At 41.6% G+C, this 27,066-nt stretch overlaps 2 protein-coding genes across 2 annotated transcripts; both read right to left on the bottom strand.

Moving 5' to 3' along the window:
* Positions 1 to 4,664: 4,664 nt before the first annotated feature.
* LOC135527454 (transmembrane protein 26-like) lies at positions 4,665 to 7,958 on the bottom strand. The gene is made up of 4 exons (XM_064955977.1): positions 7,719 to 7,958; positions 6,035 to 6,182; positions 5,267 to 5,573; positions 4,665 to 5,221 (listed from the first exon to the last, which is right to left on the bottom strand). Exons 1-4 carry the CDS (start codon positions 7,910 to 7,912, stop codon positions 4,665 to 4,667), a joined length of 1,206 nt encoding a protein of 401 aa, XP_064812049.1. The 5' UTR covers positions 7,913 to 7,958.
* A 4,153-nt stretch (positions 7,959 to 12,111) lies between these two features.
* On the bottom strand, positions 12,112 to 25,476 carry gabrd (gamma-aminobutyric acid type A receptor subunit delta). Its single transcript, XM_064957073.1, has 9 exons — positions 25,126 to 25,476; positions 19,796 to 19,911; positions 18,338 to 18,405; positions 17,592 to 17,812; positions 17,182 to 17,264; positions 15,298 to 15,435; positions 14,657 to 14,812; positions 13,568 to 13,779; positions 12,112 to 13,271 (listed from the first exon to the last, which is right to left on the bottom strand). Exons 1-9 carry the CDS (start codon positions 25,191 to 25,193, stop codon positions 12,945 to 12,947), a joined length of 1,389 nt encoding a protein of 462 aa, XP_064813145.1. The 5' UTR covers positions 25,194 to 25,476; the 3' UTR covers positions 12,112 to 12,944.
* Between the last annotated feature and the right edge of the window lie 1,590 nt (positions 25,477 to 27,066).

The following is a 27,066-nucleotide window of genomic DNA, read 5'->3' as shown; positions in this document are numbered from 1 at the left end:
ACCGAAACGAACCGAAAATTCAGTCACCAAAACGTCAAACTTTTTCCGAATTAACTCCATAATATCGACCGAAACATGGCAAACGTTGTTTAGAATCAATCCTCAAGGTGTTTTTTCACATATCTCTTCATTGATATGCAGTTCGTGGAAGCCTGCTTTCCCCTCAGAATCGCATGGAAAAATATCAGCAGCTGAAAAAGACGCACCAATTTCGACGGAGGACACCGGGCGGACACCTGGAAAATGTAGTCTCTTATGGTCAATCTTCCAATGATATGCCTACAAATACGTCACAATGCTGCAGACACCTTGGGGAAACGACAGAAAGGGCAGGCTCATTCCTCTCACATTCACAGCCATATAAGGAGACAATGGAAAACGGAGCCTCAAAAATCCTGCTGATTTCCTGGTTGCCGTTTCATCTTGGTTTTGCCTGTAGCTCCCGTTCTAGGGCACCCACAGACAATATCTTTGCAGTTCTGGAAAATTCAGTGTTTTCTTTCCAAAGCTATCAATTATATGCATAGTCGAGCATCTTTTTGTGACAAAATATCTTGTTTAAAACGGGAACGTTTTTCATCCAAAAATGAAATTGCGACCCCAGAGTTTCAAGAGGTTAAACAGAAGCAAATGGAACGAAACGGGGATAAACATACCTGAATTTGTCCTATAGAAACTCTCCTTTGCAAATGTTGGCAAGAGTGTGCGAGACAGTGTTGAATGTGTCTGTACATGTGAATGTCTGTACATGTGTCACTGTCTGTCACCTCAAAATGTTCCTCTCCACCTGTGTGCACCTACGTTGTAAACTTTCATTCATAGGTTAGGTTGTAGCAAACTCATGATGGGTATAGGGAAAATTTGAGTACCATGTAGTAGCCTAAACCTATCTCTGTTACAGTGAACTGTGTGAATGTAAAAAATTAATGACAGTCATCCAATATGCTGTAATAGAAATAAGGCCATGCTCATTAAAACATAAACGTCCTGCCTCATCTTAAATGGCACTGACCGCCACTGCTATGGTGTTCTGCTACTATACGTCCTCCAATTCATATGATATTGTACAAATGCAATTCCATTTGTAACTTAACATTACATATTATCCTAAACGGAGGGAAAGAAATGTACATCCTAAATCGTACAAATTGCCCTGAGGCTAGGTTGATAAGGAGTTAGATTTGGTGTCAATGCAAAGGCTTGGTTCTCATAGAATGAGAAAGACATTTAGGAGTTTCAAGGATTGCCATACAAGTTGATTTACATCATTTTTGCTGGGTTTCATTTTGTTTCCTTTTATGAGAACGATTCATCATTCCTTGAGAGCAGAGAGACCGTTGACAGTTGAGACTGTGTGAATTGAGCCCAGCAGAGCGAAGTGGGCTGCCACCTGCAAGATCCTCACCCAAGCCCCAGGAATAGCCACATCCCAAATATTTTGTTGTTTTCCTTTGAGTACTGTTGTTGGATTATTTCAGTCTATGTACACAACAATTCAGCATTTGGCTTTATACGTGTAAATCAAAATAATTATTATAATAATATCACTTTCACAAGTTCGGCATCGGGGACGGTGACTGGCCTCCCGGCAGGGTGAGCCCACAGTGGTGAACAAACTTACAGTACGGCCTGTTAAGCACACTTTATTTGTGCCACCTACTGCACGGTAGCGTGTCGTCAATCACGTTACATTCATGATACCATTTAAAAAAATAATAATATTCATTAAAAAAAACTTCCAACTAACCCTACACATTAAAAACACACTACCCCATTCCACTACTTTGACCCTCTGCTCCTGTACCATCCCAACGACCTATTAGGAAGGGACACCACGACTCAACACACCCTGTAACTCTTCTGATGTCAAAACTCATATACCCAAATACTTCTCTGCAGCTGCCACCACAACATCTATTTTATGTGATTGCTAAGTATGAACACTAAGAATCAAACCTTGCTGAAGGATATATCACTCGTTGGCCAATCACTCTGTGCTGGTTCAGATCTACTACTCACAGGGATCCTCTCCAGATCACTCACCTTTGACACATCCTCCTCTACTTTCTTCACTGCCTCAACATACTGTACAGCACCCTCTGCAGTACCCTGACTCTGGCCACCTCAAACTGTCTTCAGAGCAACATTGGCACCCCTATAGTTAACACATCATTTTATCTACTGAAACTACACAATCCTCTGTCCCATGCCCTCCTGCACACTTCCCACATACTTCAATCTCCCTCCTCCATACTGCTGCAACATGACCATAAACGTTGCACCTGAAACAGCACAATGGATTCGGTACAAAAACTCTAACAGGATAACTGACATATCCTACCAATATTTTGTCAGGTAAAATCTCAAAAGGACTGACAGTGACTCCTCTGTTTAACCACACTCACCACTGGGTCTACGTCGAACCAAACAGCGGGCGTCTCAAACACCAGGAATTTTCAACTTCAGTTGCTCCACCTCCACACTTAACGCTACCCCAGAAATGACTCCTTACAATCATGCCCTATTCCTAAGAGCAAAGCAAGAAACAGATCTTGACCCAAGTTGCATGACACGGAGCGCCCACTCCCTCTTGGCAGAAGAAACAAACAAATATCATATATCAAAGTCCACTACAGGTTACTTTCACTGATTCAACAGCACCCAACTGCTTTCTCACCCACCCTGAAATCACAAATGGATTCACCAAAAGGAAAGGATCCAGTTTCTCCAAAAATGTCACTCCTACTGGACCAGCCTCTTCTTTATCATGTCCATCGATGTCAGGCTCGGGCTCCGAACTCTTCACCACACCTTCCACCTCACTTAACTTGCCCCCGTTCAATTCCATTTCACCTCCAGATCTCCGTCTGGTGCACGGCTCACTCTGTTTGCACTTGACATCAATCTTCTTTGACACTATCTCAATTTTTTTCGCCATCTTCCTCAAATTCAACTACACCCTCTGGTTTCATCATTCACTTCGACCTTTTCTTACACTTCCATTCCTCCTCAGAAATCCATGTTTCTGTGTACCTGTCCCAATATTCCTCTTCTTGTTCGTCCACCATCTTCCTTCCTCTTTCCTATCCCGACGCTGTACAAAGGAGTGAAGATGGATGCTGTTTAAATACTATGAGGGTGATTGATTAAGCAAGGGTATTCAGGTGAGTGAAGAAGGCTTGTGGCTAATGAAGATTGGATGCGGGTGAACAGATTGGCATGGTCACAGCTCTATGTCCATATGGAGTTCCTTGCTAATAAGTCACATTCCAATATAGGTGTCTGGGACCATATATAGAGTTCCTGCTCTAAGGCTGCATTCCAATACGGGAGACAGTGTCCATATATGGAGTTCATGCTGTGGATTAAATGTGTCCTCTGAAACTTAATGCTCTCTTCCCAAAACTGTGTTATAAACTACACATTTCCGCAGATGAATCCAAAAGCTGTAATGTCTGACAATGGCCCCAAGTTGATCCTACTGTAAAAGTAACAATATAATCACCAAACACATCACCAAATCCAATATATCAGAGGGGGAGGGGGGGGGGGTGCTCAAGCAAACTATTAACTGCATTAACATTTGAATTGCTTAATGACACAGTCCAATCTCATCATAAGAACTGTGGAAGGGAGAGCATGTCAAATAATGGAAATGGTCAAGTACACCACCACTGTGAATATTGATAGTATTGTGAATCGTGTTACTTTGAAGGGAACGTTGTGCTTGGAATGCTCTGTCTCATTGGTATGTATCTTTTAATTTGATAAACAGCTGAGCTGTGGTTTGTTTGACTTGGTAACACTGCCATCACATGGTAGAAAATGAAAGGACAACCAACCAAGAGCTTTTTTTCATGTATTTTTCAATACAGAAAGCTTAAAAGCATTTTCAGAAACAATGTCGATTTTCAAAACAGACACAGATCTCTCAAATCATTACCGTCACCACAATCAACATCATCATCCTCATTACGATCCAAACCAAAAAATCACCCTAAGCTATGTCTCAATGTATAATGTTACAAAATGATAATGTTTCCAAATAAGACATACAAAATCAGATGTTTCCTAAGAATACACAAAATCAAAGGCACAATAATACATTGCTACGGACTGATCTGGTGTTAGCTAAGTAATGCACATTACTTTAGGGTTTCCCAAACTCAGTCCTGGGGTCCCCCTGTGTGCACATTTTGTTTTCTGCCCTAACACTACACAGCTGATTGAAATAATCAACTCATAATCAAGCGTTGATTATTTGAATCAGCTGTGTAGTGCTAGGGCAGAAAACAAAATGTGCAACCAGCGGGCACCCCAGGACCGAGTTTGGGAAACGCTGCATTAGTTAGTTACCTATAATACACATCACATGTTGTACTATATAAAGAGAGTCACAGAGAGATTCACAGATGTGACTTGGGTTGTAGTCATCTTGGTTGTATGTCGCGTGATAGTGTTCATGGAAAGTACATCTCTCTCCCTCTCATAGATTTATTATGGGAATTACATGATTTTCAGGGACTCCACTTGCTCAGTGTCTACTACCCTACTCCTTGGCCTCCAGAGACCAGAGTCTCTTCATAATATACTTTTTAACTGGAGGTTATAGAGTTGGCAGTCTCTTGGTGTGTGAAGATTCTGCCTAAGGGTCGAGTCATGTATCATGGCATCGTAGGCTCTACACCTAGCAACCCCTCTGATCTGATTCTTTGTCTCTCCCCCTCCACCTCCACCTCTGTCTGGCAGCTCTGTTCTCCACTTTCCTTTCCTCCCTCATCCTCCTCCCCTTCACCGCTACCATCCCGCTTCCCCTCCCCCTCCCCCTCCCCCTCCCTCTCCCCATCCCCCTCCACCACCTCCCTCCCCTCCTCTCTCTGGCAGTTCTGTTCTCCACTATCCTGTCGTCTTCCCGCCACCTCCTCCTCCTGGGCTTGTTGGCACCAGGGCATTGCACACCTCTCCAGCCCCCTTAGGCAGCCCTCCCCCTGCTGCTCACACTGCACCACAAAGATCCTGTAGAACTCCAGCAGGACGACAAGGATGTTTTTACAGGTGAAGAAGATCATTAGCTGGTTGAGAACGTTCTCCCTGATCATGAGGTAGAGGCGGTAGATGAGGAACGGCCCATCCTGGAGCCCCACAGTCAACAGCAGACTCCACACTTCACTGGAGCAGCACGGTGTATAGCAGGAGGGGGGAGCTCCAGGCAGTCCCTCCACTACAGCCATGCTTCCCTCCTGAGGGAAGCCGGGCTGGGACAAACAGGGCTGGAGATGGGCCTTGGGGGGACTGGTCTGGGTCAGAACCAAGGGGAACTGCATGAGGGCCCAGGAAAAGAGGGCAAGGCCCATAATGATAACGGCCCGGTTGGTCTTGACCTCGGGCTCCTTGAAGGTGTCAAAGATGTCCAGGATGTCAGCGCCCAGGCCCACGTAGACCATGAGGAGCTGGGAGAGCTGGTCGCGGGACATGTCTCCTTTAGGCATAAGCCAGCGGCCCAGCACCAGTACGATGAGCATGGTCTGCTCCAGCCCTGCCGCCCAGTTCTCTGGGTCCAGCTGCAAGATGTCCTGCGTCAGTCAACACAACACACAATGAAATGAGATGATACATAGTAACTTTCTTAGAAGACTAAAGTATCTTAAAAAATGCTCCTTAACCAGAAGATAAAATGCACACATTAGAGCCTTGAAGAGGGAATTTATCCTGACTCAATTGTCATTATCTTGTGCTCCAAGATTCAAATAAATTCCGTCCCCAAACTTCAAAAGTAGCCATGAAGCAAAAAATTCCACCAAAAAAATCCCATAAGATAGAAATTGCCCCAAAATTATCATCACAGAAATATCTGAGAGTATCTTCAAGTGAGTCTAATCCAGACTTCTCAATCAATCACATCTCAATCAATGTGTCAATTACATTTCCCTCGTCCTCCCTTATAATGTATTAATCCCTAGAGATTCACATCTTATCTGTGATCAGGTATCAGTTAATTGTTGCTGTGGGGAGGGGGTTGTAGTGTGATACCTACCGCTGAGATGGGGATGTGAGCCAGCAGCTCTTCTAGCTCTGGGCCAGAGGAGATGTTGACAGGGAGCTTGTACTGCAGCAGGCTGAGCTCCAGGAACCAAATGGAGGGGATGACGGTACTGAGGTAGAGGAAAACCATGGGGGAGAACCTAAAAGCAAAGCGACGAGGAGGGAAGGGGGAAGCTATTTTTAGCAACACACACACATTTTGTTGGCCAGTCAGTATAAGAAGTAAGCCTTACAGAAGTGTCCCATTTCAGACGGCCAATTACTCTCATCATGTATGCAAATCCCACTTGACAGTGCAAAGCCTTCTCCATGAGGAAAGAACTTCAAAGTGAGAGGGAGAGAGGGGCCTGGAGTAAGTTAACGTCTCAGCATGTCCCTCCGCACATGGAGGAAATATGAAGGCTGGCTTCTGCAGTATCATTAGGATCGATGGAGGAATCATTCCCCTGTTGCGTTAGAATCGGCAATGGCATAATTTCCTGTCATCCCTTTGAAGGGTGTGGAGCAGAGGTCATCCAGTGTTTATGTTCATTCAGTTCAGGGCCCTGAGCCATGCAGGAGACAACGGTTTGAAAAGGAGTAAGAGTCATATAAATAGACTGGCTTTTCATGGGACATGACAGTTAATCCAGCAAGCGAGATAGTCAGTGTTGTTGAAGGACATCATATTTTTAGGGAGATATACTGTATACATAGAGACGGAGAGCTATACATGGAGAGAGAGAGTGAGAGAGGGGAAAGATATTTTGGATGCATACAATAAGTGGCTCACTATAGCTGCAGCTCACCACCTCGTAAAAGAGTTCCACCAGTACAGTGGTGAGGTCAATATCCCAATAGAAAAAGGTTCATGCGGAGACAACTACAACCCTTCAATCCCAATTCCACCCCTGTAAAAAACAGGCAGAGCTGTGTAGACTGTGAAGACAGCCAGGCCAACGGGTTTATTTGCTAATGTCTTTCTATCTAACATTTCCATTTATCGCAACATGAACAGGAGAGGATTTTTTTTTTCCTTGCATGAAATTAATGAGTTCATTTGTGTGGTTAATCATTATTACAATTGCTGTGTAACCCTGGGGCTGTTTGATTGTTTTTCATTAGGTTTTCCACTTGGGCTACGACTCCCGAGACAGGAATAGATAATAAAGATTGTGCAAAAATGGATGTGCCACTGTAAGTCTTACATTGTGTATTGTGTGTGTGTGTGTGGGTGTGGGTGTGCGTGTGGGTGTGGGTGTGGGTGTGTGGGTGTGCGTGTGCATGTGGGTGTGCGTGTGTGCACTGTGAAAATTATGAAGAATAGATTGAGGAGGACGCTTCATCGAGATCATGGACTATAATGGAGCAGAGGGCTTCTAAATAAGTTGATGATGTGAGTGTGTATATGAATTGGAAGTAAGTGTAGTATGAGTGGGTGATGTTAGAGGGACAAGTCACTGCCTTATGGCTTTATACAGGGCAAAAGGAGGAAGCACTGGCAAATTCATATGTGTTCATTCTTACATAACATTGGTACCAGAAACAGTTTGGCTAATACTTTTCTTTGCCAACAGGAATAATAATGCAGTCATTATAAGACTTAATTGTGTATGATAGGTAATGATTATCATTATTAGCTTTGTGTCATTGCTGTAGAAGGCACTGTAAGCCTATAGATGTTATATAGACGTTACCATTTCCACTCTGCATTGCGGGTACACTTGATGGTGACTGCCATCTCCACCCCCAGCAGAGCCACGCCCATCAGCAGCAGCCAATAGAGGGGCTCCCCTTTGACGGCGACCACACGCCACACGGTCACCACCCCATGCACAGCAAACAGGAAACGGCTCAGCAGAGCCAGCAGGAAGTTGATGATGCGACACATCCTGTCTGAGAGAGGAGTCCCACAAGCCCCAGTTGAGGAGGATGAAGTGTCCGTTAAGACACTGACCTAAGGTCAGTTTGGCCCTAATGGTTAAGGTTAGGATCAAATGAGGTGTCCGGTCCCAGATCTGCTTCAGTCAACTCCTTAGATTATTATTGTCATGTCATACATGAATAGTCAGAGGAGTTGGCTAAAACATAAACAGATGGAGCCAGACAATGAAGGAGGTAAGCTCATCCGAGAGCTGTTCTATCTGGAACCTCACCAGTGCTCTACTACAGTATGTGTGGTATCACCCAGGAGGTTAGTGAGTGTCAGTGGCAGATATAATAGTACAAATATTTTTTAACACATTTTTGCAAAGAACTGAGTCTAAAAGCCTCTTATATTTGAGTCATCATCGCACTTTAACCAAGTCAGCTCGGACTGACTCTTGATGAATTAGGTTACCATACCATACTGTATGGCTAATGGCTTTATCAACCCATACATTCAGTATTAGCCCATCTGTGACCAAACCAAACAGTTGAATTGGCATTAGACAATGAGTAGTCTCCATAGCTGATCTAGGTCAGCCAGATACTAGTCTGTAGGATGAAACAAGCCAACACTGATTAAGAACTGTGCGAGGAGCCAAAGTGTGACTTTGAGAGTGATAAGTGAGTGTGTATTACAAAACTGTCAACTGATCTTCGCCAGTCAACTTCAAAGGACTGTACGGAGACATAAAAAACAACAACATGTTTTGAAGGTGAATCATTTTATATTGGATCATTTAGGATCATCTGCTGTATGATCGTGATGACTAGGAGTGGTACCTGGCCAATGCACTGTCCATGTTTGTCACATCTACTGTTGGTTACAATTTCAGCTGGTTAAAACCTCTTAAGCTGACAGTCCCCGAAATCGGGCACTAAAATTACTTTAAAAAATATGTATATGTTTACATAACTTCTTTTATTGATTTCCCACCGTTTTATTAGTCAGAAGACAACCATTCAGACCTTCCTAGGACCATGTCAACATCCTCTGTCGAATAAACATGTATTTGCCTCCCTATGGTGGCCGGCTGCATCATTACATCCATTTATATCACTTCACAGCAACTTTATGTCAAAGGGGCGGTCCTTAGAAAAACATTTTTCCAGCTCAACTGCTTCATGGCACAGGCAAGGCAAAACAATCACTGAATTTATCTCAAGCAGGCGGATCTAAATACATAACTTTCATAGCTCTACGATAAAAAATGTGATCTACACACTTCTTTAAACCTAAAAGAAGTAAAATAATTGTGTGAAAGTCAAACATTTGATTTACATCAGAGGCAGAGACATTGCATATGCTAAGAACTACAAAATAGAGCCCTTTACATAGTCCTTCTCCCCTTGTCTATGGGAGAGATGCACACTGTTTAAATGGCCCAAATGTTGATTTAAACATTCACAAATAATTTTGACTATCACTGATGTCATGATATGTTTGGTAAAGTAATAAAGAAGGTGAAATATTTGGGTAGATGTTCCTAAAACGGATTATAACTATATATGTGCAGTGTATTATAAAGTATGAAAAGGCTTATTCATTCATACCATCATATTTGTATATGTTTTATTATACTTTTATTGTGTAGTAAATCATATGGGTTGACAAGTGTTTTTTTTTTCTCAGACATAAATAAACAATTCCAGGTGAAAGCCAAAGGTCAACGCTTTCTAAAGGGGGAGGAAACACTACTACATTAATAAAATATTGCCCTCTTGCTAGATTGATGAGTAAAATCATAGCGAAACAGTACAAAACAGCTGTCAGCTCAACTGGTTAAATTCAAACTGAAAATGTGCTCGTCACTGAATATCATTGCAAGTCAATTGTTGCATCTTTTGAGTACTAAAGCAACTATAATACTTAGAATACTTAAATAACTAACTAACTAAACTATAAGTAGCTAACTAACTAAACTTCTAACTTTTGTACAAAAAGTACAAAACTATTATTGTGATGATCAAAGTGTGTTGTCAGTCTATTTCTTCATACAATATACATGTATACACTATATGGTCATACTTACAGAGTGAAAAGTCCAGATGAAATTAAATCTTTCTTGAGAGTGTTTTAAATGTAGCTCCAATATTTCTTCAAGTCTAAGAGGCTTTTGTTTTCGTGAGTAGATACACGCCTATAGTGTGCAGTCCCTCACTTCTATATGACATGGCTAAATGGCTAAGTTGTGCCACTGTGTCTGCTTTTTAAACACCTCCCACCCTAAATACACACGCCACCACCACCCCCCTCCCCTGGCTCCCAACACAGACCATGTCTGACAGAGGTAGCCTCACTGGATGAGTCGGCAAATGAGATATGAGATCACTAAATCTCTGGATGAGTCTGCACAGGAGATAAGAGATCACTAAATCTCTGGATGAGTCGGCACAGGAGATATGAGATCACTAAATCTCTGGATGAGTCGGCACAGGAGATATGAGATCACTAAATCTCTGGATGAGTCGGCACAGGAGATATGAGATCACTAAATCTCTGGATGAGTCGGCACAGGAGATATGAGATCACTAAATCTCTGGATGAGTCGGCACAGGAGATATGAGATCACTAAATCTCTGGATGAGTCGGCACAGGAGATATGAGATCACTAAATCACGGGATGAGTCGGCACAGGAGATATGAGATCACTAAATCTCTGGATGAGTCGGCACAGGAGATATGAGATCACTAAATCTCTGGATGAGTCGGCACAGGAGATAAGAGATCACTAAATCTCTGGGTAACATTTGACTTCAAATGGGGCATTCCTAACATTCATAAAACCCGTCATAACACCTTCATGAGTGTTGCAGTATCATTCATCCAATATTATTAGATATCTTAATTTGGCAGAATGCCACTGGGTAAACAGCTCTTGGAATTGTCTTATGGAATAACTTTTCATTGACAACATCTGGGAGAAAATGGATCTGCAGTTCACCATGAGTTCTGGCCTGGAGCACCAATCGTAAATATTATGTAAGGCCTAGTGTGTGTGTGTGTGTGTGTGTGTTTGCGTGTGTGTGTCCCCCCACTAGATGGCATTGTTAATGAAGGGCAGCAGATAACACTTCCCATCTCTGCACCGACATCTTCATCGCCATCCTTCATGATGTCATCTCTCTGAGCCCAGAACAAAGTTATCTACACTGGAGGAGACAGCCTGCCATGGGCACCCAGCCCTGCCCTTTCCCACCCAGGGGTGGCCCCTGGTCGGTTCAGCACTGCTGGGCCTGATAACAGCCTTACTCACGCCCCCCAGCCAGCCTCCACACAGAGAAAACATGGACCAAAAACAGACTCCCGAGATATCAGAGCCTGGTTCGTCTCTAGGTTTCTTCCTAGGCTCCTGCCTTTCTAGGGAGTTTTTCCTAGCCACCATGCTTCGATATCAGCATTGCTTGTGGTTTAGGTTTATAGGCTGGGTTTCTGTATAAGCACTTTATGACATCTGCTGATGTAAAAAGGACTTTATAAATAAATGTAATTTGATCACTAAGGGAATATAGCTAGGAGGTTACAATAGTTCGGATGGTACTTCCTAACCATACAGACAACAGCCAGTAGAAGTACTAGTAAGCAGTAATAACAGATAATAAGCAGTAATAACCGTACTGCAAATAAACCACTATCTTATTCCTGGTTAGAGATGCAATTTAGTATTTACTTCATCATGTATATACATGTACATCATGCACACCTGATTCTGCAATGACTTCTAGGGGACCACAGTGTTCATTATTTTATAACCAGTATGTTATACCCCCATGAGGTTCCAGTTCTGCTGTTACATACACAAAGGGACATGCTGCCTGAGATCATCTGAATTATAAATACTGCACATATTTCAAAGTGCATAATCTGGATATCGGATTAAATTATTCACCATGCCTCAAATTAGTCTATTCCTCATACTTGAGTTGATTTCATAAAGGGGATCACTGAATATGAAATGTATTGTAGCTAAAAAAAAATAGACATGGAAGCTTCTTGATGCTCTTAGTGAATCCATACCGCCTGCAATGAGGCTATTTGGACATTTGGATTTTCGAGAAAAAGGCAGATATTCTAGAGACAATCATGAGAAACAACTGTTCCAAAACTTTAAACCGAGGCATTAAAACTCCAAAGTGAACATTTCCAGTGTGGAGATACACAGGTAGTGGAGGAAGTCCTTTAATAATAATAATAATAATCAGGAAACAGGAAACAGGAAGACCTGGCAGGAGGAGATAAGATGTTCTGAAGCCCAAATCAAACTGGAGAGGAAAAACGGGTGGAGGAATTATAGGAGAAAAAAGAGGAGTGGGGGAAGGCAGTGGGATGGTGGAGGGGAAGAGTGGCGGTGGGGAGAATAAGCCCTGCAGCAAAAGACTACACCGCATCTTATCATCATGAAGTCTGGACATGTTTTTGTTTTCAACAGTTAGTCCATCACATGAGATGTGTTTGTGAGTTAAGCGAACAACAATTGTTGTGCACATTAGTTTTCAGCAATGACACATTAGTGTGCTGTGTATGTTGCTGGTGTGAGCAGAGTTCATACATGTACAGTAAAAGGACATAGCTGAACGTCAGTCCATTGCTATGGCTTAGTGGGCAGCAATCAGTATCTAAGGGGATTGCAGCAGTAGAGTTTGGGTGGCTAGTGAAGGTTTTTGGAGATAAAAGTCAGCAGCTGGGCTATCATACAGTGAGCCTCACTGAGGATAAGACATTGACTACCCCTCAAGGCTCCCTTGTACATAACTTGTACTTCAGAACATATCCATATACCTGATCTGATTTTGTTCGTCCATTCGCTGTACTTTATCTGCTATTTACCAGGTCCCTACTTCACCATATTATACGTAAATCCAGTTCTTCTTAAGGAAGCCTTGTTTACATCGGTGCCTCTATATAAGTCCCAGGATTCAAAGCAGCATGATTTTCCTCTATGTACAGTACTCCCGTCCTTGGTGGTGCCAGCCTGTCCATCCTTAGTCCTCCCAACTCACATGGTGTACGCCACCCAGTAGATCACATTGACGATGGCGAAGGTGGCGGGGAACACAGCCCTGGCGTAGACATCTATGGTGTCAGCTTGGAGGGGCTTGCAAGCGCAACAGCACTTGGAACAACAACTACAGCACTTCTTATCCTCTTCTCTCTCCTCTGACGCTGTGGTCCCCCGCACCCTCCTGGGCTCCACGTCCTCCTCCTCGGCGGTCTCGGCGCTGGAGCGCTGCGGACGGCGGCTGGACACCATCAGGCCCTGGTTCATTCCAGCCACGGACACGGAGAAGAGCACCATGGCCTGTTTCCCATTCTTTACTACTGACTGGAGAAGCAGAGAGAGAGATATGTCAATAGAGAAAGGCTACAACAGTCAATTCCTTTGTGAAGTATCTTTACCTCACAACAAAGGAACCCAAAGGAAATTGTGCATGTTCAAAATGCAAGTGCTTGTAGGTTCCTACTCACATTGTTTGCACCTATTGTGTCAACCCAATGTCCCTTGAACACTATGTGAACATTGAATGAATGTTGTGGTATAAATGGGTCAAATGAGGAACGGGCCTACCACTAAACCTTGGGGAACACCACAGTTGGGCAAGTGTTGTCCTCCCTTCTTACCTCGGAGCTCATCTTGTTGGCCTTGCTCTTGGCCTTCTCTTTGAGCCTGTAGTCAGCGTTGTAGTGAGCGAAGGCGTACTCTATGAGCGCGGCGAACACAAACACATAGCAGATCCAGAAGTAGACATCCAGCGCTTTGATGGCCGAGGCTCGAGGGAGAGATGAGCGGGCGCTCACCATCAGAGTCGTCATGGTGAGCACAGTGGTGATCCCTTTACCAAAATATATATGGAAAGTACATACTTGTTTTGAATAGAAAAGAGGAAGGTCCACACTCAATCGTTGATGTGAAACAAAGTTAAATAAAAAAGTGAATGTGAAAAAAAATATATTGTGTTTAAAGCAACAATCAGCAGTAGAAATAATCATCGTAATCCCCTCCCTATTTCAGTAAAAAGCTGAGGGACAGGCCTGGAAAAATGACAGACAGTGCTATGGATGCAAGGACTGACCATCTATGATATCAAAAGTATAGTTTTAACCATGTTTTGAGGCCATAGAGTGTTTGTTTACATTTACATTGTTCACAAACATTGGCGTGAAACGAACCTTTTATTTCGGGTTCTGATGGGGTACGACAGTTGAACTAAGTTCATGAGTCATGTATAAGTTATATTATTCAATAATCAATTGGTACATATTATTAATTTATAAGTCCAAAAACTGATGTAGCAACTGCTGATTGCCCCTTTAAGATGGAAAACATTTTCTTCCTCTATTTTAAATTTATTAAGGATTGTTTTTGGTTTACACAACACAAACAACCTAAGATAAGAATCTACAACATGAACTGTGATGAGGGTTTCACCTTTTTCATTAATCAAATATAATTTGTCATCATGCATATCACATAACTATGAATATACTTCTCAATGATAATGCACTTTATTTTCTTCAAATTCTAGGTCCAATGTACAAGTAGACATATTCAGTTCACTTTGAATTCTTGCAGTCTCATTGAATCTGTGTTTTCCCTGTCATTTCTCTACTAACATACTCACATCAAGCTAATAGCCGCATTCCAGGCCGACTAGATTGCAGACTACGCCCCCAATATCACTAACAGAATATTCTTAACATGATACTAACCCAGGGATACCCGAGCTGGGACTGCTGTTTGGCTGATCCAGAAGGACACCCAGGACATGGCAACCAATAGGATGGAGGGCATGTAGGACTGAATGATGTAGACGCCTCGGTTACGTCTCAGCTGGAAGCGAAGGCTGAGCCGCGGGAAACGTCCGGCTTGGCGTGAAAAAGTAGACCAGCATTAGCTTTTCAATCAGTCAAAATGATTTATAAAGTGCTTTTTATATTAACAATTGTCACAAAGTCCTACAGTAACCCGACCAAGACCCCAACAGGGCAAATTACAAGGAAAATGTCCCAAGAAGGAATACATCTTTAGATGAACCCGACTCAGAGGAGGGGGCACATCCTCTCTGAATAACATGAGCCATTCTGTCTGGGGATAGAACATGCCCACAGAGGTGTCTGAGTTCAAAACATATTAGTTAAAAAGACCTAGGGTCTCTCTTACACAAGAGGCATGGTAAGACAACGTTCAAAAGCATGACTCAAAATGGAGAGTTGTGTACAGTGAAAGAGGTTGAAAGAAGTGAAAGAAGTGCTCTGTATAGAAATGAAGAGAAATTTCATGAACATCCCACTGGCTGTTAAGTAGAGTAACCATGGTGATAGCGAAATGAGGATACGTGGGGGAAGCTCACCGGATTTGAAGTTCAGCGTCTCCGTGACAAATTTGTAGTCGATGATGGTGAACTGGGATAGCTCCAGTTTGTCCAGTCCATGGATGTGTATCTGACTCTCAGACCAGTGGTACACAATGTCCTCTGAGGAGTAGCCATCTGGAACAGTCAAACAAACAAGCAGTCAACAAACAAACAGTCAACAAACAAGCAGTCAAACAATATTCGTCCCAACAACAATGGAACATCATTGGAATATTAAATGTATGTGTAAGGCCTTGCTTCTGGTACTCGTGGTACACAATTTCCCTTTATATTATGGCCTACATGCAGCTCTACAGACACTGGGAGTAGTGTTTTCCTGTCCTCTTCTGTATTCTCAGTAGAGCCGGCAGGTTGATCCCTTAAGTTTAATAAGAGACTGTTTCAGGTGTGGGATTTATCTGTCCAATCAATGAGATGAATTGATCAATGAACTACTGTACCAGGAAGAAAATAAAACCACCTTAACTTCGAATTGGGAAATCAATAGTCATGTTGTAAAGCAGGGGAACTCACTTTGACCCGGGGGCCGCAATCGACCTTCTGGAGGGCCATACTGAAAATTGGTTATATTTCCTCGGTGATCCTCTATCCATCGTTTTGGGAATTTACAATTCTCCCTGACTGTCTAGCTTTATTTTGGTGATTATTAGCGAGATGGACAGTCAAGAAACTGTACGAATGTAGGTCCATTATCATATCTACACCATTTAGATTTGAGTCTCCCACCCCCCGCCCAAAATAAAACTATTCTAACAAAAAATTCTAGAAAAGTTAAAAACTCCAACCACCCACGGCCTGGATTAGACCCCCTAGCGGGATGATTTGTATGTTTGACACCCCTGCTGTAGCCTATTGAGAGCCATCCATTAACCTTTTCACTTGTGAGTTCCAAATATCTCTAAAGGTCACCCCAGCCTGAGTTTTTTAATGCTGTGATGTCAGAATGCACTCACAGGACAGTTAACCCACGCTGCCCTCAAACCAAGGCATGCTGCCTGCTAATTATCTATAGGCTATGTTTCAACTTATCAATTTCAAATCATTTTCGAACAAGTTTTATTTTCTAACAACTTTTAAGACAACAGGGAACTCGTAAAAATACGAGGCCAAATCATGAAGCTAGACAGTAGGCTTGTATTTGGGGCGATAACATTTAATTTGCTTTGTGATCTGTCAAAAACGGTAAACAACTTGTCAAATAATGTGCTCCGGTTATTGTATACACTGTAACAAGTACATCAAATATGTGTAATATGCTTAAAAAGTGGCCAAACTAAGTTCATATTTTTCAGGCAATGTGCTCAGCCATCTTTGACTTTGTTCATTTGCGTTCTGTAGTGAATGGCATTCTAGGATTAAGGAGTTAACATAAACATACATGGCTGCCATTATAAAGAATTTAGCTGCTGTTAGCTTAGCCGACACGCATCTCTTTTCTAAACAATATTACATTTCTCCCTTGTGCTCACCAGAGATGTGGTACATTGTAAACAAGTCTAGCTGTTATGGAAAGAGTTTGGCTATAGGATGTGTTCCGTGTGATGTTTGGATGAGGAAGTTTGCATTTATCTTTTACAGGAGGAATAAAGTTGTGTCAACCTTTATTACCCATCAGTACAACACATTGTTTAGATGCTTTTCAGACAACAATGCTGTTTAGATGCATTTGTTGCATCATACGTTCTGTTGCTACTGTTCCAATCACATATTTGCGACGGTACGCTGCTGGGCCCACTCAACAATGATCACAAATATGTGATCGTAATGGTCAATTAAGAGTGGTAGGGAACATGACAGACTAACGGTATTGAGATCATATAAAGAGATACAAGTCTATGTAAGTAATATAAGTCAACCCACAGCTTTCTAGGTCCAGCATACACTCCTGCTCATCCATGGGGTATTTGGTCAAGTCCATGTCACACGCCACAGTCGAGGTGATCCTGAGAGGAGAACAAGTCATTTAGTAAACACCCACTTCAAACACAATAGTAACTTGACCCGTAACGGTAGGCCCTAGTCATTCTCACTTTGACATTATCATGAGGCATTATATAGCCTTAACTTCAAGCCACGGCAAATCAATCGTTAAAGGGCCTCTCCAGCCCACACCCTTTTCTTCTCTCCCTCCTCCCATGCCGTCCACCTCTCCTACCCCTTTCCTCCTTCTCCTCCTTCTTTTCTTCTCGATCTATGCTCCTACTCCTCACACATTATATCCACCTCTCTCCTCCCCATTCCCCTCCCCTCCCCACTCTCCCACTCCTCACCGGCTGCTGTAAAGGATGACCCCATCAGGCTGCAGGCGAATCAGCTTGTTCTCCACGGTGACGTCATGGAACCAGGCGGACTTGGCGTTGACAATGAAGGTGTCGGGCAGCCAGAGTTTATCCACGAAGCGGCTATCCAGCCCCAGGGTCTTGTTGGTGTGGTTGTAGGACAGGCGGTCGTCCCGCCAGCTCTGACGCAGGAAAATGGTCATGGTGTACTCCTGCCAAGCAGTCACACATGGTAACAACAAGAGTACGCATACACATACGCGCAGACACATGCACACACAGACAGACAGACAGACACAGACACACACAGGGACAAAGCTGAGCCAAGGGCATTGCCAACTCTGGTACAAGACTGAGTGGTGGATCACGTTGAGACTTAGGGCAGTACTGTAGCTAGGAGAATAGGAGATGGATAAAGGCCTGTTTCAATACTTCTCAAATGTCTCCTTTAATAGTTTCCCTAGGGTAATCACTGATCTGAACGCTATTAGTTAAGAGAAATATAGGTTACAAGACTATTGCTTTTCACCAATCCAACCTGGTTGAATCTGTTGAATACCTCAAGGGAGGAAGGAAGGATACCTTTCATAAGATGCATTCTCTGTCTGAATCCCTATTGGCTGATGTGGATGACACATAAGTGGTAGTTTCACATTTAGTTTTACTGCAACAGAACAGTAGCAGTGAAATATGGCAACCATTTTGTATAAAGGCCTGCAGGTGAATTTATACATTACCATGTTGGCTTCAGAGATGTGGTCAATACTGGCTACTTCAATAGCCATGGCAACATTCACGGGTGGGCCTGTGGGAAAAGAAGTGAGAAAAGAAAACAATCGCTCCCTCCCTCCCTCCCTCCACCCCAAAGACACCCCTAGATAAGGATCAATGGCCACCCCACTTAACATTTCTCTACTGGAAGTGACATAGCACTATGTACATTCATACACGTGACATTGGGGGTCTCATGAGCGTGTGCAGTGGTGTTGTATTTAGAAGCGCATACATAGCTAGCATTCTTTTGTAGTTTGCTCGATGATAAGCATGATTTGTGCTGCTGAGATCGTGGACACTTGAAGGAAATCTAAAGGGAGGGAGATCAGGATCACCGAAGCAGAACTGAAAGGCTATTTATTCCAAACATTAAGGAATCATACATTACATTCTCCACCATTCAGCACTTATCCCATAACCATTTACGTCAAATTGTATCCTACCCACCATAGAGAGAGCAGTCATCAGCATTGACAAGTGGGAGGACAGTCAAAGTCAATGAAACTCATTTTGGAGGATTTTAAATCTAATTGCAATCCATAATCCCTTAGCCTGTCACTAAAACCTAGCTCATTTTGACTAGTGACCCTTTGGGAGAGGCTCAGTGTTACACTTCTTTGTTTAGATTCTAGACACCTATCATAGCACCACTTTCCTTCTAATTTGAAATGGTGAAGGGATGAGAATTGAATAGACAGAGTAAGATGTGCATGATTCTTCAATGGCCTTAAATAGCCCATCAGTAGGGCTTTATGGTAGCTGTCTAAGTGCTTAAATAATATATGAGGGAGATGTTATCTCATCTTATTTATGAGAGGAAGTAAGGAGGGAGTGGGACTATTGATCATTGTTGAGCATAATGTTGAGCTACAGGTGTGTAGTGGCCTTGTTGCTGGTTCACAAGGCCTGACATTGTGGTGGTTCTTATATCGACAAAGCTTTTTCACCTCTGCTTAGCTGAGTTAAGCTGTGAGGTTGAGAAATCTAATGCTGTGGACATTGGATGTTTCACATTTGGCAGGCATTCTCCAGCAACGCTCCTTTCTTTTCTCTCGCAAAACACTACGCACGTCTTCCATTTCCAAAGCATCATTTAAATAATCCCTTCTGCAAACTCATTCCAACGCATAATTGCTTTTGTTTGTAATCTTTTGCGTCACGTTCAAACACAAATGCTTTTAATAGATTCAAACCTCTTATTTACATAGGGGTAAATATTTATTTCAAATAGGATCTAAAAATGACAAAATGGTGGCAGGGGAATTTAATACGATTGATTTTGAGAGGAGTCAAAATCATTTGAGTGTGATTTTCAAAACGCTTAGGTCCTATATACCTGGTTCTTGCTATGCTAAGAATGACTGTAAATGTGAGGGGGTGAAATGCAACCCAATGGCACGAGCAGTAGATCTCATACTCACCTCCTATCCCAGGGCGAAAATTTCGCGCATAGCCCTTCATTAACTCATCCAGATTAGGCAACCAGGAAATTTGTATGTCTGAACCTATATAGTCCCCAATGTCACTCAGCATGGCCCTATAGGGAACAAACACAGCACACTTGAGCACTCTGCGTCCACAGCACTAGAGAAGCCCTGAAGGAAGAATGCTAGAGAGGCAAAGACAGTATTAGCATTTTCATGTTGAACATAGATTTGCGATCAAGATCGGTGGGCATGCAATTATCCTTGGAGGATATGAAAGAAAAGAGCAAACTTATTACAAAAGTACATTATTACAAAGTGCCTATTATCCATTAGGGATTTTGGAATAATGGACAAAACTATCTCACTTGAGAGCTTCATATTCCACACATTTCTGGGCTAAGTTGCAGTTCATAAACCCTTGACTTGTGTTCTCAGCTTCAAGACATACTCATTAAGCGTCTCAGAGTAGTAGTGCAGATCTGGGATCATTCCCTATCTATGTAATCTCGTCTTGTCTATGAAATATGATTAATTCTAATATAAAGGCTAAACTGATAATAGATCAGCACTCCTGACCCCAATCTTATATGTGCTGCTTCTGACTGGACACAGTGCACACAGAAACTGACCACCAGAAGGCAGTGTCAGCTACTATGAGGGCTCACTCTGTGGACTCTTGGATGAGACAAAGGGCCAATTGTCTTACTCTGACTCTGATCTAACTTACTATGTGTTGTATATAGTGATGTAAAATGTTCAAACCGCTGCAGATAGAAATTCCTTATTCTACCTGACTGACAATCATAGTGATATGTTCGAAATGCATGTCTAGTTGAATAAAGTTTAGTAACATTGCACCCTCCTGAACAGACCACTGGTTTCAAAAGGGACAAGAGAGAGTATCGTAAGAGGACAGACAGCACTCAGGACATGCAGAGGTGTTTCCCCGGACAATATTCAAACGAATAAAGCCCTTTTGACATGTTACCCCTTTGTTCATAGTCGTTACATAGTAGCTAAAACACTCCTAAAATGTACCAGACATTTTAATTTTGTCTTTTAAAACCATGGAATGTTTTTTTGCGCTTGTATTCTGGGGTTTTAATCACATCCTATGACATAAATAGATGAGAACATTGACTGAATTAATACATCAAATGAACTGTCTCCATGTGATCGACAGCTGTAGTCTATCACTAGCCTAATTAGCAGCTTCTATATTCAGAGGTAGCTGTTGGGTCGTTCCATATGATTTCAATCCATTTCTGACAGCACCCCTTTTGATTTGAACGAAACCTTCCATACATATTTGCCAATGATGGAAGTGGTCAGAAAGTAACTTTTTGGACCTGAATGCCAAAACGTTCAGATAGAGGTGCTCAAAGTTCACTAATTTTGCATATTTTTTTAGCAAATTCTTTTGTGCAATTTTTCACAAATGTTGTAGCTATTTTACATCATCTGAGGTGTTTGTGTTGTGCCCGTCATCGGTTGTGACACAGTTGAGACACAGCATACTCTTGAATAATTTACATTAAAACCTAAAAAAAAAGATTTTTTTTTGACACCCTGTTTGTAAGCTTTCACATATCAAACTCAACCGTTTATCTTTTTCAGTGATGAACACATGGATGTCTCATGGTAGACTGGGGTATGCAAAAATGGGTCAACTTTGAGCATTTCTATCTCCTGAATGTTTTGGCATTCAGGTCCAAAAAGTCCCTTTCTGACCACTTCTACCATGGGCAAACATGTATGGAAGGTTTCGTTCAAATCAAAAAGGGGTGCAGTTAGAAAGTGATTGAAATCATATCTTCAGAAACTCCCAATGTGCTGAACCTGTGAGGTCAAATACAAATGTGACTGTGCAGAACATATGCCACCTAAACAAAATCCAAAGAGTTTAACAAAGTTTGTTACAATACTCCGGATTTTGGTTTTGTTGGTCCTGTAAAGATATAGGCAAATGGGCAAAAATAAAAACAGCCTACTTCCAATATCCACAGTAGCATACCACTTATTTAGAGAGTCTTCATTCTAACTGGTATGCTATGGATATTGGAATATCCCATAGGTGCCTCCATTTGTGGCCTTCCTCTTTGACAACTAGGTGTTCTGACTTAATAACCTAACTGATAAAGTGATGGGACCTGTTTAAAGTGGTGCTGTCTCGGCTAATGGCTACATACTGACTTCCTCTTGTAGGTCTACCTATAGTAACTCCAGTGCAGTGTATAGCACCACACCACAGGCTACACATTATGCCCTCAGCAAAGGAAATGTGATGTCATGAAATGCTAATGGAACTGAGCATTTGATTAGTCTCGAGGGGGTTTCTGTAAACGTGCAAGGCCCGCTCTCTCACCCCTCCACTCTCTGTTCAAACAGTTCAAAGTCAATTTCCCGTCGATGTTGTTCCTCTTAGTCTTTAATTTCAGTTCATTAGCTGGATCTCCCGAGGCCCTGCTTCGCTAACCATCTGTTTACCAGCTATAACAAACTGGGTATGTCCGAAATGGCAGCCTATTCCCTATAATATAGTGCACTACTTTTTGACATTGTTTGTGCACAAGAAAGAGAATAGGGTGCCATTTCAGATACAGCCACTGAGAGCTGAGGTGAAGAAGACGAAACACAAAAGAAACAGACTTTCTTGCCTCGGATAGAAATATAAAAGCCTTGTAATGTAGCCCCAGCAGTAACAAGCTTAATTTGCTTCATACAATGACATCAATTTGTACCTGAGAACAGAGAGGGAGATTTGCACTAGTCATCCTTGCATTTTTTGTTTATGTTGTAAATCCTGAATGTTGACAGCATGTAAAGCTGGATAATTAAATATGCAGCCTTTTGAATGCCAATCAGTAGAGAAACTGTACAGACATGAAATGGTGGCATTGCATAGATATGGCACATTCAAGCTATGTCATTTCCAACCTTGATTAGCCAAATTCGTTCTATAGCTTCTCTAAGCTGAAAGCTCTCTCTACGTACTGTGGCCTTTCCACCACAAACCCAATGTAGTGTAACTGTGCTTTGTTCCACTGCTGATCCCGCAGCCATTTGGCTGAAGCATATCTGGACCCCTCAGCGATAGCATCTGCCTGATTTGCACATATGGAGCATCCATTAAGGACATACTAAGGGTATCTAGCCTATGGTGCCACCATGTCTTCCAGTAGGGCATAAGAGACTGCCAAGACAAGGCAAAAGGTCACTAACTATGCCACTGCTACTCCAGTAAACCAACAAGAATGAATTCATTCTCACATTTGAATATTTGTGATGTTTTTCTTTGAACTGCTTTCAACTTTGCATTTCTGGACTACTTCCAGTAGTACTGCAACAACAACCAGTTTTCCTTTAAATGCAGATATTTAATAATGGGGCGGCAGGTAGCCTAGTGGTTAGAGCGTTGGGTCAGTAACTGAAAGGTTGCTTGATCAACTCCCTGAGCTGACAAGGTAAAGATCTGTCGGTCTGCCCCTGAACAAGGCAGTTAACTGTTCCTAGGCCGTCACTGTAAATAAGAATTTGTTCTTAACTGACTTGCCTATTTAAATAAAGGTTAAAAAAATAGAAATAAAAGCTTACATTTTACTAGGCCTAGGACTTGTGTGAGTAAAATAAACTGCACTACAGGACACACTATATGAAACATTAATCCTAAATGTTAAATATTTTAAAATGACAAACATGTGACAAAAAAGTGAGATCACATTGCAGTGAAAACTGTCTGCCATTTAAACATTTGCCCTCAATAGGCTGTGTTAACTAACACAGGTAGCCGATTCCAATCGTTTTCCTCTAATTGGTCTTTAGAAAAAAAATGTTCACCTTTATTTTAACAAGGCAAGTCAGTTAAAAACAAATTCTTATTTTCAATGACGTGTATATGCAGCCTTACATTGAAGAGGATGTATCCAGAAGAGGGGTAACTTCTAAGGATTATCACAACCAAGGGTATGGTGCATGTCACCTGAATCCATTTAAGGACAGCTGTGACTGACAAAGGTAGCGAAATATTTTGCCAGACCCGATTCTGACTTTAAATTATTATTATTTTTTAAACACATCGTCAAGTAGCAATGTTCAAGAAAATGTTTTGAATTTTGTTTCTAAAAGGTTTGGAAATGAGAGATGAGGCACTGTCAGATTGCTACTCCAAAACACTCAGAAATTAAAATGTGGGGGATCGTATAGTGGCAAAAAAAAAATGCTAATGCATCAAGTTCACGAAGCGAGGATAATATATCTTCAATTTGACACACACATCTCAGGAAAAACCTGCGAAAGATCACATTCTAATAACAATTACACCCTCTGCTGGTATGTGTAGTCAGGAGTGGCTGGACGCTACCAGGATTCACAACCTTGTACAACCTTTTGAACGGGGACAGTTTGCAACACTGATGTCACTGAACATACCTCAACAGTTTACAGTTTAGAGACTGTTGCAATGACACGACCAGGATGGATGTGTGTCATTCTGATGTCAAGAGGCAACTTGCAAAAATGGATGTATACGGACTATTCCAATAACCTTGTGGAGGTAGTAATCGCAAAGTATTTGCAACGTCACTGCATAGTTATTATGGGGTAGACAGTTTTTTCTAAGTATAAGAGTGTATATAGAAACTGTTCCTCATTCCACTTGTGTTATAACAAAGACCACTCAATTTCATTACAATGCTATGAAAAATCTACTATAAAATGACTACGTAACAACATGCTGTTGTTATAATTGCCTCTATCTCGTTATCTTTACCGTGAACGTATGATCAGCATGGGTGTCTATGTTGATGATGGGCCCCACAGCACTTAAACTGTAACTAACTGCTCAAATGCTGCATACAGTACGTGGGCATTGAGTAGGCTATTCCTCTGCTATTGCAGAGAAGTCATCAGGTTTTAGAATTCATTTGTAATCAGCTAATTTCACGCAAATTGGACAAATCAAAAAAAGGTAGGTTAGGAATTAGTTTCCATCAAAACATTATCTAGGCTACATCAGAAACATATGTTATAGCCTCAATGTGCTTATTGTGTTGTAAATATAATTCAAAATCTGAAAACACTTTTGACTAAAATCTAATCTAAACGGTCAGTAGGCTATATATGTTAGGATAAATCAGAACATAGCAACAGCTGACCTACAAAATAAGGGCAAAGTAGGCTATTATTTAATCAAAAAATTGTCCCAAATGTAATAATATAGGCTATTCCAAAATAACAATTCTATTAAATCCTTAGTGAAGCTTCTGGGAAAGTCTCCTCCGTAACCCGAGTCAAAAGAGCCGTAGCCTATAATAGGGTTATCTTACCTGGTGAAAATGTTGTCCCTGATATTCAGGAGGGCAAGGCTCGCCAACATGAAAGTTTTCATGTCCATTTCAACAGCTGGCCAAAGTTCCCACAACAAGAAGATCAAATAACCGAAGGGGATCGCACAAACTGTGTTCCTACGGTCCCATAATGTGGAGGAAGATCTTGAGTAAGTAAACTGTTGTGATGACTCATGATCTGCTCACACACGCGCGCCTCTTCTTGTCCCTGTCCCAGCCCAGCGTACAGAACGCACGGAGTCAACTCTTTGCTCAGACGACAACAGCAGTCTCGTTAACTGGAGCGTACTCTTGCGCTCCCCTTTAGCAGCACTTGCTCGAGAGAGAGGACCACACTAAACTGTCTCTCACTGCGTTGCCTGCTCGCTGAGCAACGTCAGATTAAATCGTCCACGCATGAAAACGCGTCTCCACTGTAAACTCGAGGCAAGAAAAAATACAACAGATATAATCGATTTTTATAAACTTTCAGTATTATTGTCATCTGCACAAGCCTATTCGTTTTGTTCAATCAAAACTAACAATAGATCTGTTTTTACTAAATCTGTTTTTACTATGTGGTAAGAACCAGGTATACATACAAGTTCACTCCAGTCTATTCAAAATAGACCTTTATGATGTAGGCTAAAACATGTGATGTATTTTTATGCTAACATTTTTATGTAGTAAATAATTTGTGGTAAATAAACAATTACATTTTCAGATATCACATTTCCCCCATTTTGTGACAAAAGTATTTTCATAACAATGCACCTGCCCTGGTTTCATTTGCTCCACCCAAGGGAAGCAGGAAGTGATTCAGAAATAAAAACACTGTTTGCTTCCCAGAAGATTTTCAACATGGATTGTTGCAACACTTAATATTAAGCTATAGGCCTACAGTATGCTACACAATACAGTAGATTGGATGGATATTCTCTCTCGCTCCTCTCCTGGTGGCATAATCTACTCTTGTAAAGGGTGGTTATCTGCTTTGCCCCTCTAAGGTCACATGCCTTGCCTTTTCCCTCATGTGTCAGCAAATCTGTTTCTTTTGGGCCTTTGTGCATAGTGACATAGATTAGGATCAAAATCAGGAGTTATTGCATTTTAGAAATTGTTTGTATGCCTATACGGACTAAAAATGGCTTCCTGCATAGGCTACCAAATTTACATAAACCCCAAGATGTTATCTTTCTTTTTCTTCCAGCTTGCACTTCAAACCCTGAACAAAAATTCTGCTGAGCTGGTGTTGATTTTTATCAGTCCAGAAAAAATACATGTAAGATGTTCATTATAATCTTTCAAAAGTAACATAATAAATTCTTCAGTGAGTGAACATTTACATCAGAATTTAATGCCTCAGCCTCCCTTTTTGTTTTTGTCAAGGTCCTATGACACAGAAGGCAATCTTCTAACTAACACGTTTAGTCAGTTAAATTTAGATAATCAATGCATTTAAAAACCAAATGGGCGAAGAGTCTCACACCAATGATTCACAGTCCATTAAACCTAAAGATGAAATTCAAATAATGATCTTGCATAAGCCGCTCAGAGCTGCCCAAAGAAGTCATGATTGAGGTGGATTGTATGTAGGTCAAAATGATATAAGTTGATTTTATGACTCAGGCTATACTCTCCCTCAAGTTAACTCTTAACTGCAGGGTGTAGTACATTTTTGTAGGCAGGAATTTGGATGTCAATGTCAAGACATTGTTGACAATACACTCACATAATATGCTCATAAGCATCCTAGCTATTATACTTGCATGTTCGCCTACTTATTTCAATACAAGTCCCAAGTACAGCCTACTTAAATTATACAGTTGTATTATTACAATGGTAACATAAACATCATATGTTGCAATAACATTCATTTCATTATTCATTTTTTTTAAACAAAGATACACAAAGAAAATTCAAAATCCTAGTAATGCACCT

This window comes from Oncorhynchus masou, chromosome 33 (genome assembly GCF_036934945.1).
Source record: "Oncorhynchus masou masou isolate Uvic2021 chromosome 33, UVic_Omas_1.1, whole genome shotgun sequence".
In the NCBI taxonomy this organism is placed as follows: domain Eukaryota; kingdom Metazoa; phylum Chordata; class Actinopteri; order Salmoniformes; family Salmonidae; genus Oncorhynchus; species Oncorhynchus masou.
This window is presented reverse-complemented; position numbering and strand designations above follow the sequence as displayed.

What these genes read in the sequence shown, in the direction of transcription:
- LOC135527454 (XM_064955977.1), bottom strand. Translation starts at nt 7,912, where the DNA reads ATGTGTCGCATCATCAACTTCCTGCTGGCTCTGCTGAGCCGTTTCCTG. An exon ending in CGCAATGCAGAGTGGAAATG is followed by an intron (nt 6,183 to 7,718) that starts GTAACGTCTATA and finishes CTTTGCTTTTAG; the next exon opens with GTTCTCCCCCATGGTTTTCC. An exon ending in CAAGGCCCATCTCCAGCCCT is followed by an intron (nt 5,222 to 5,266) that starts GTTTGTCCCAGC and finishes GCATGGCTGTAG; the next exon opens with TGGAGGGACTGCCTGGAGCT.
- gabrd (XM_064957073.1), bottom strand. Translation starts at nt 25,193, where the DNA reads ATGGACATGAAAACTTTCATGTTGGCGAGCCTTGCCCTCCTGAATATC. An exon ending in CCCAGCTCGGGTATCCCTGG is followed by an intron (nt 13,780 to 14,656) that starts GTTAGTATCATG and finishes ATTTTGGTAAAG; the next exon opens with GGATCACCACTGTGCTCACC. An exon ending in CCAACAAGATGAGCTCCGAG is followed by an intron (nt 13,272 to 13,567) that starts GTAAGAAGGGAG and finishes CTGCTTCTCCAG; the next exon opens with TCAGTAGTAAAGAATGGGAA.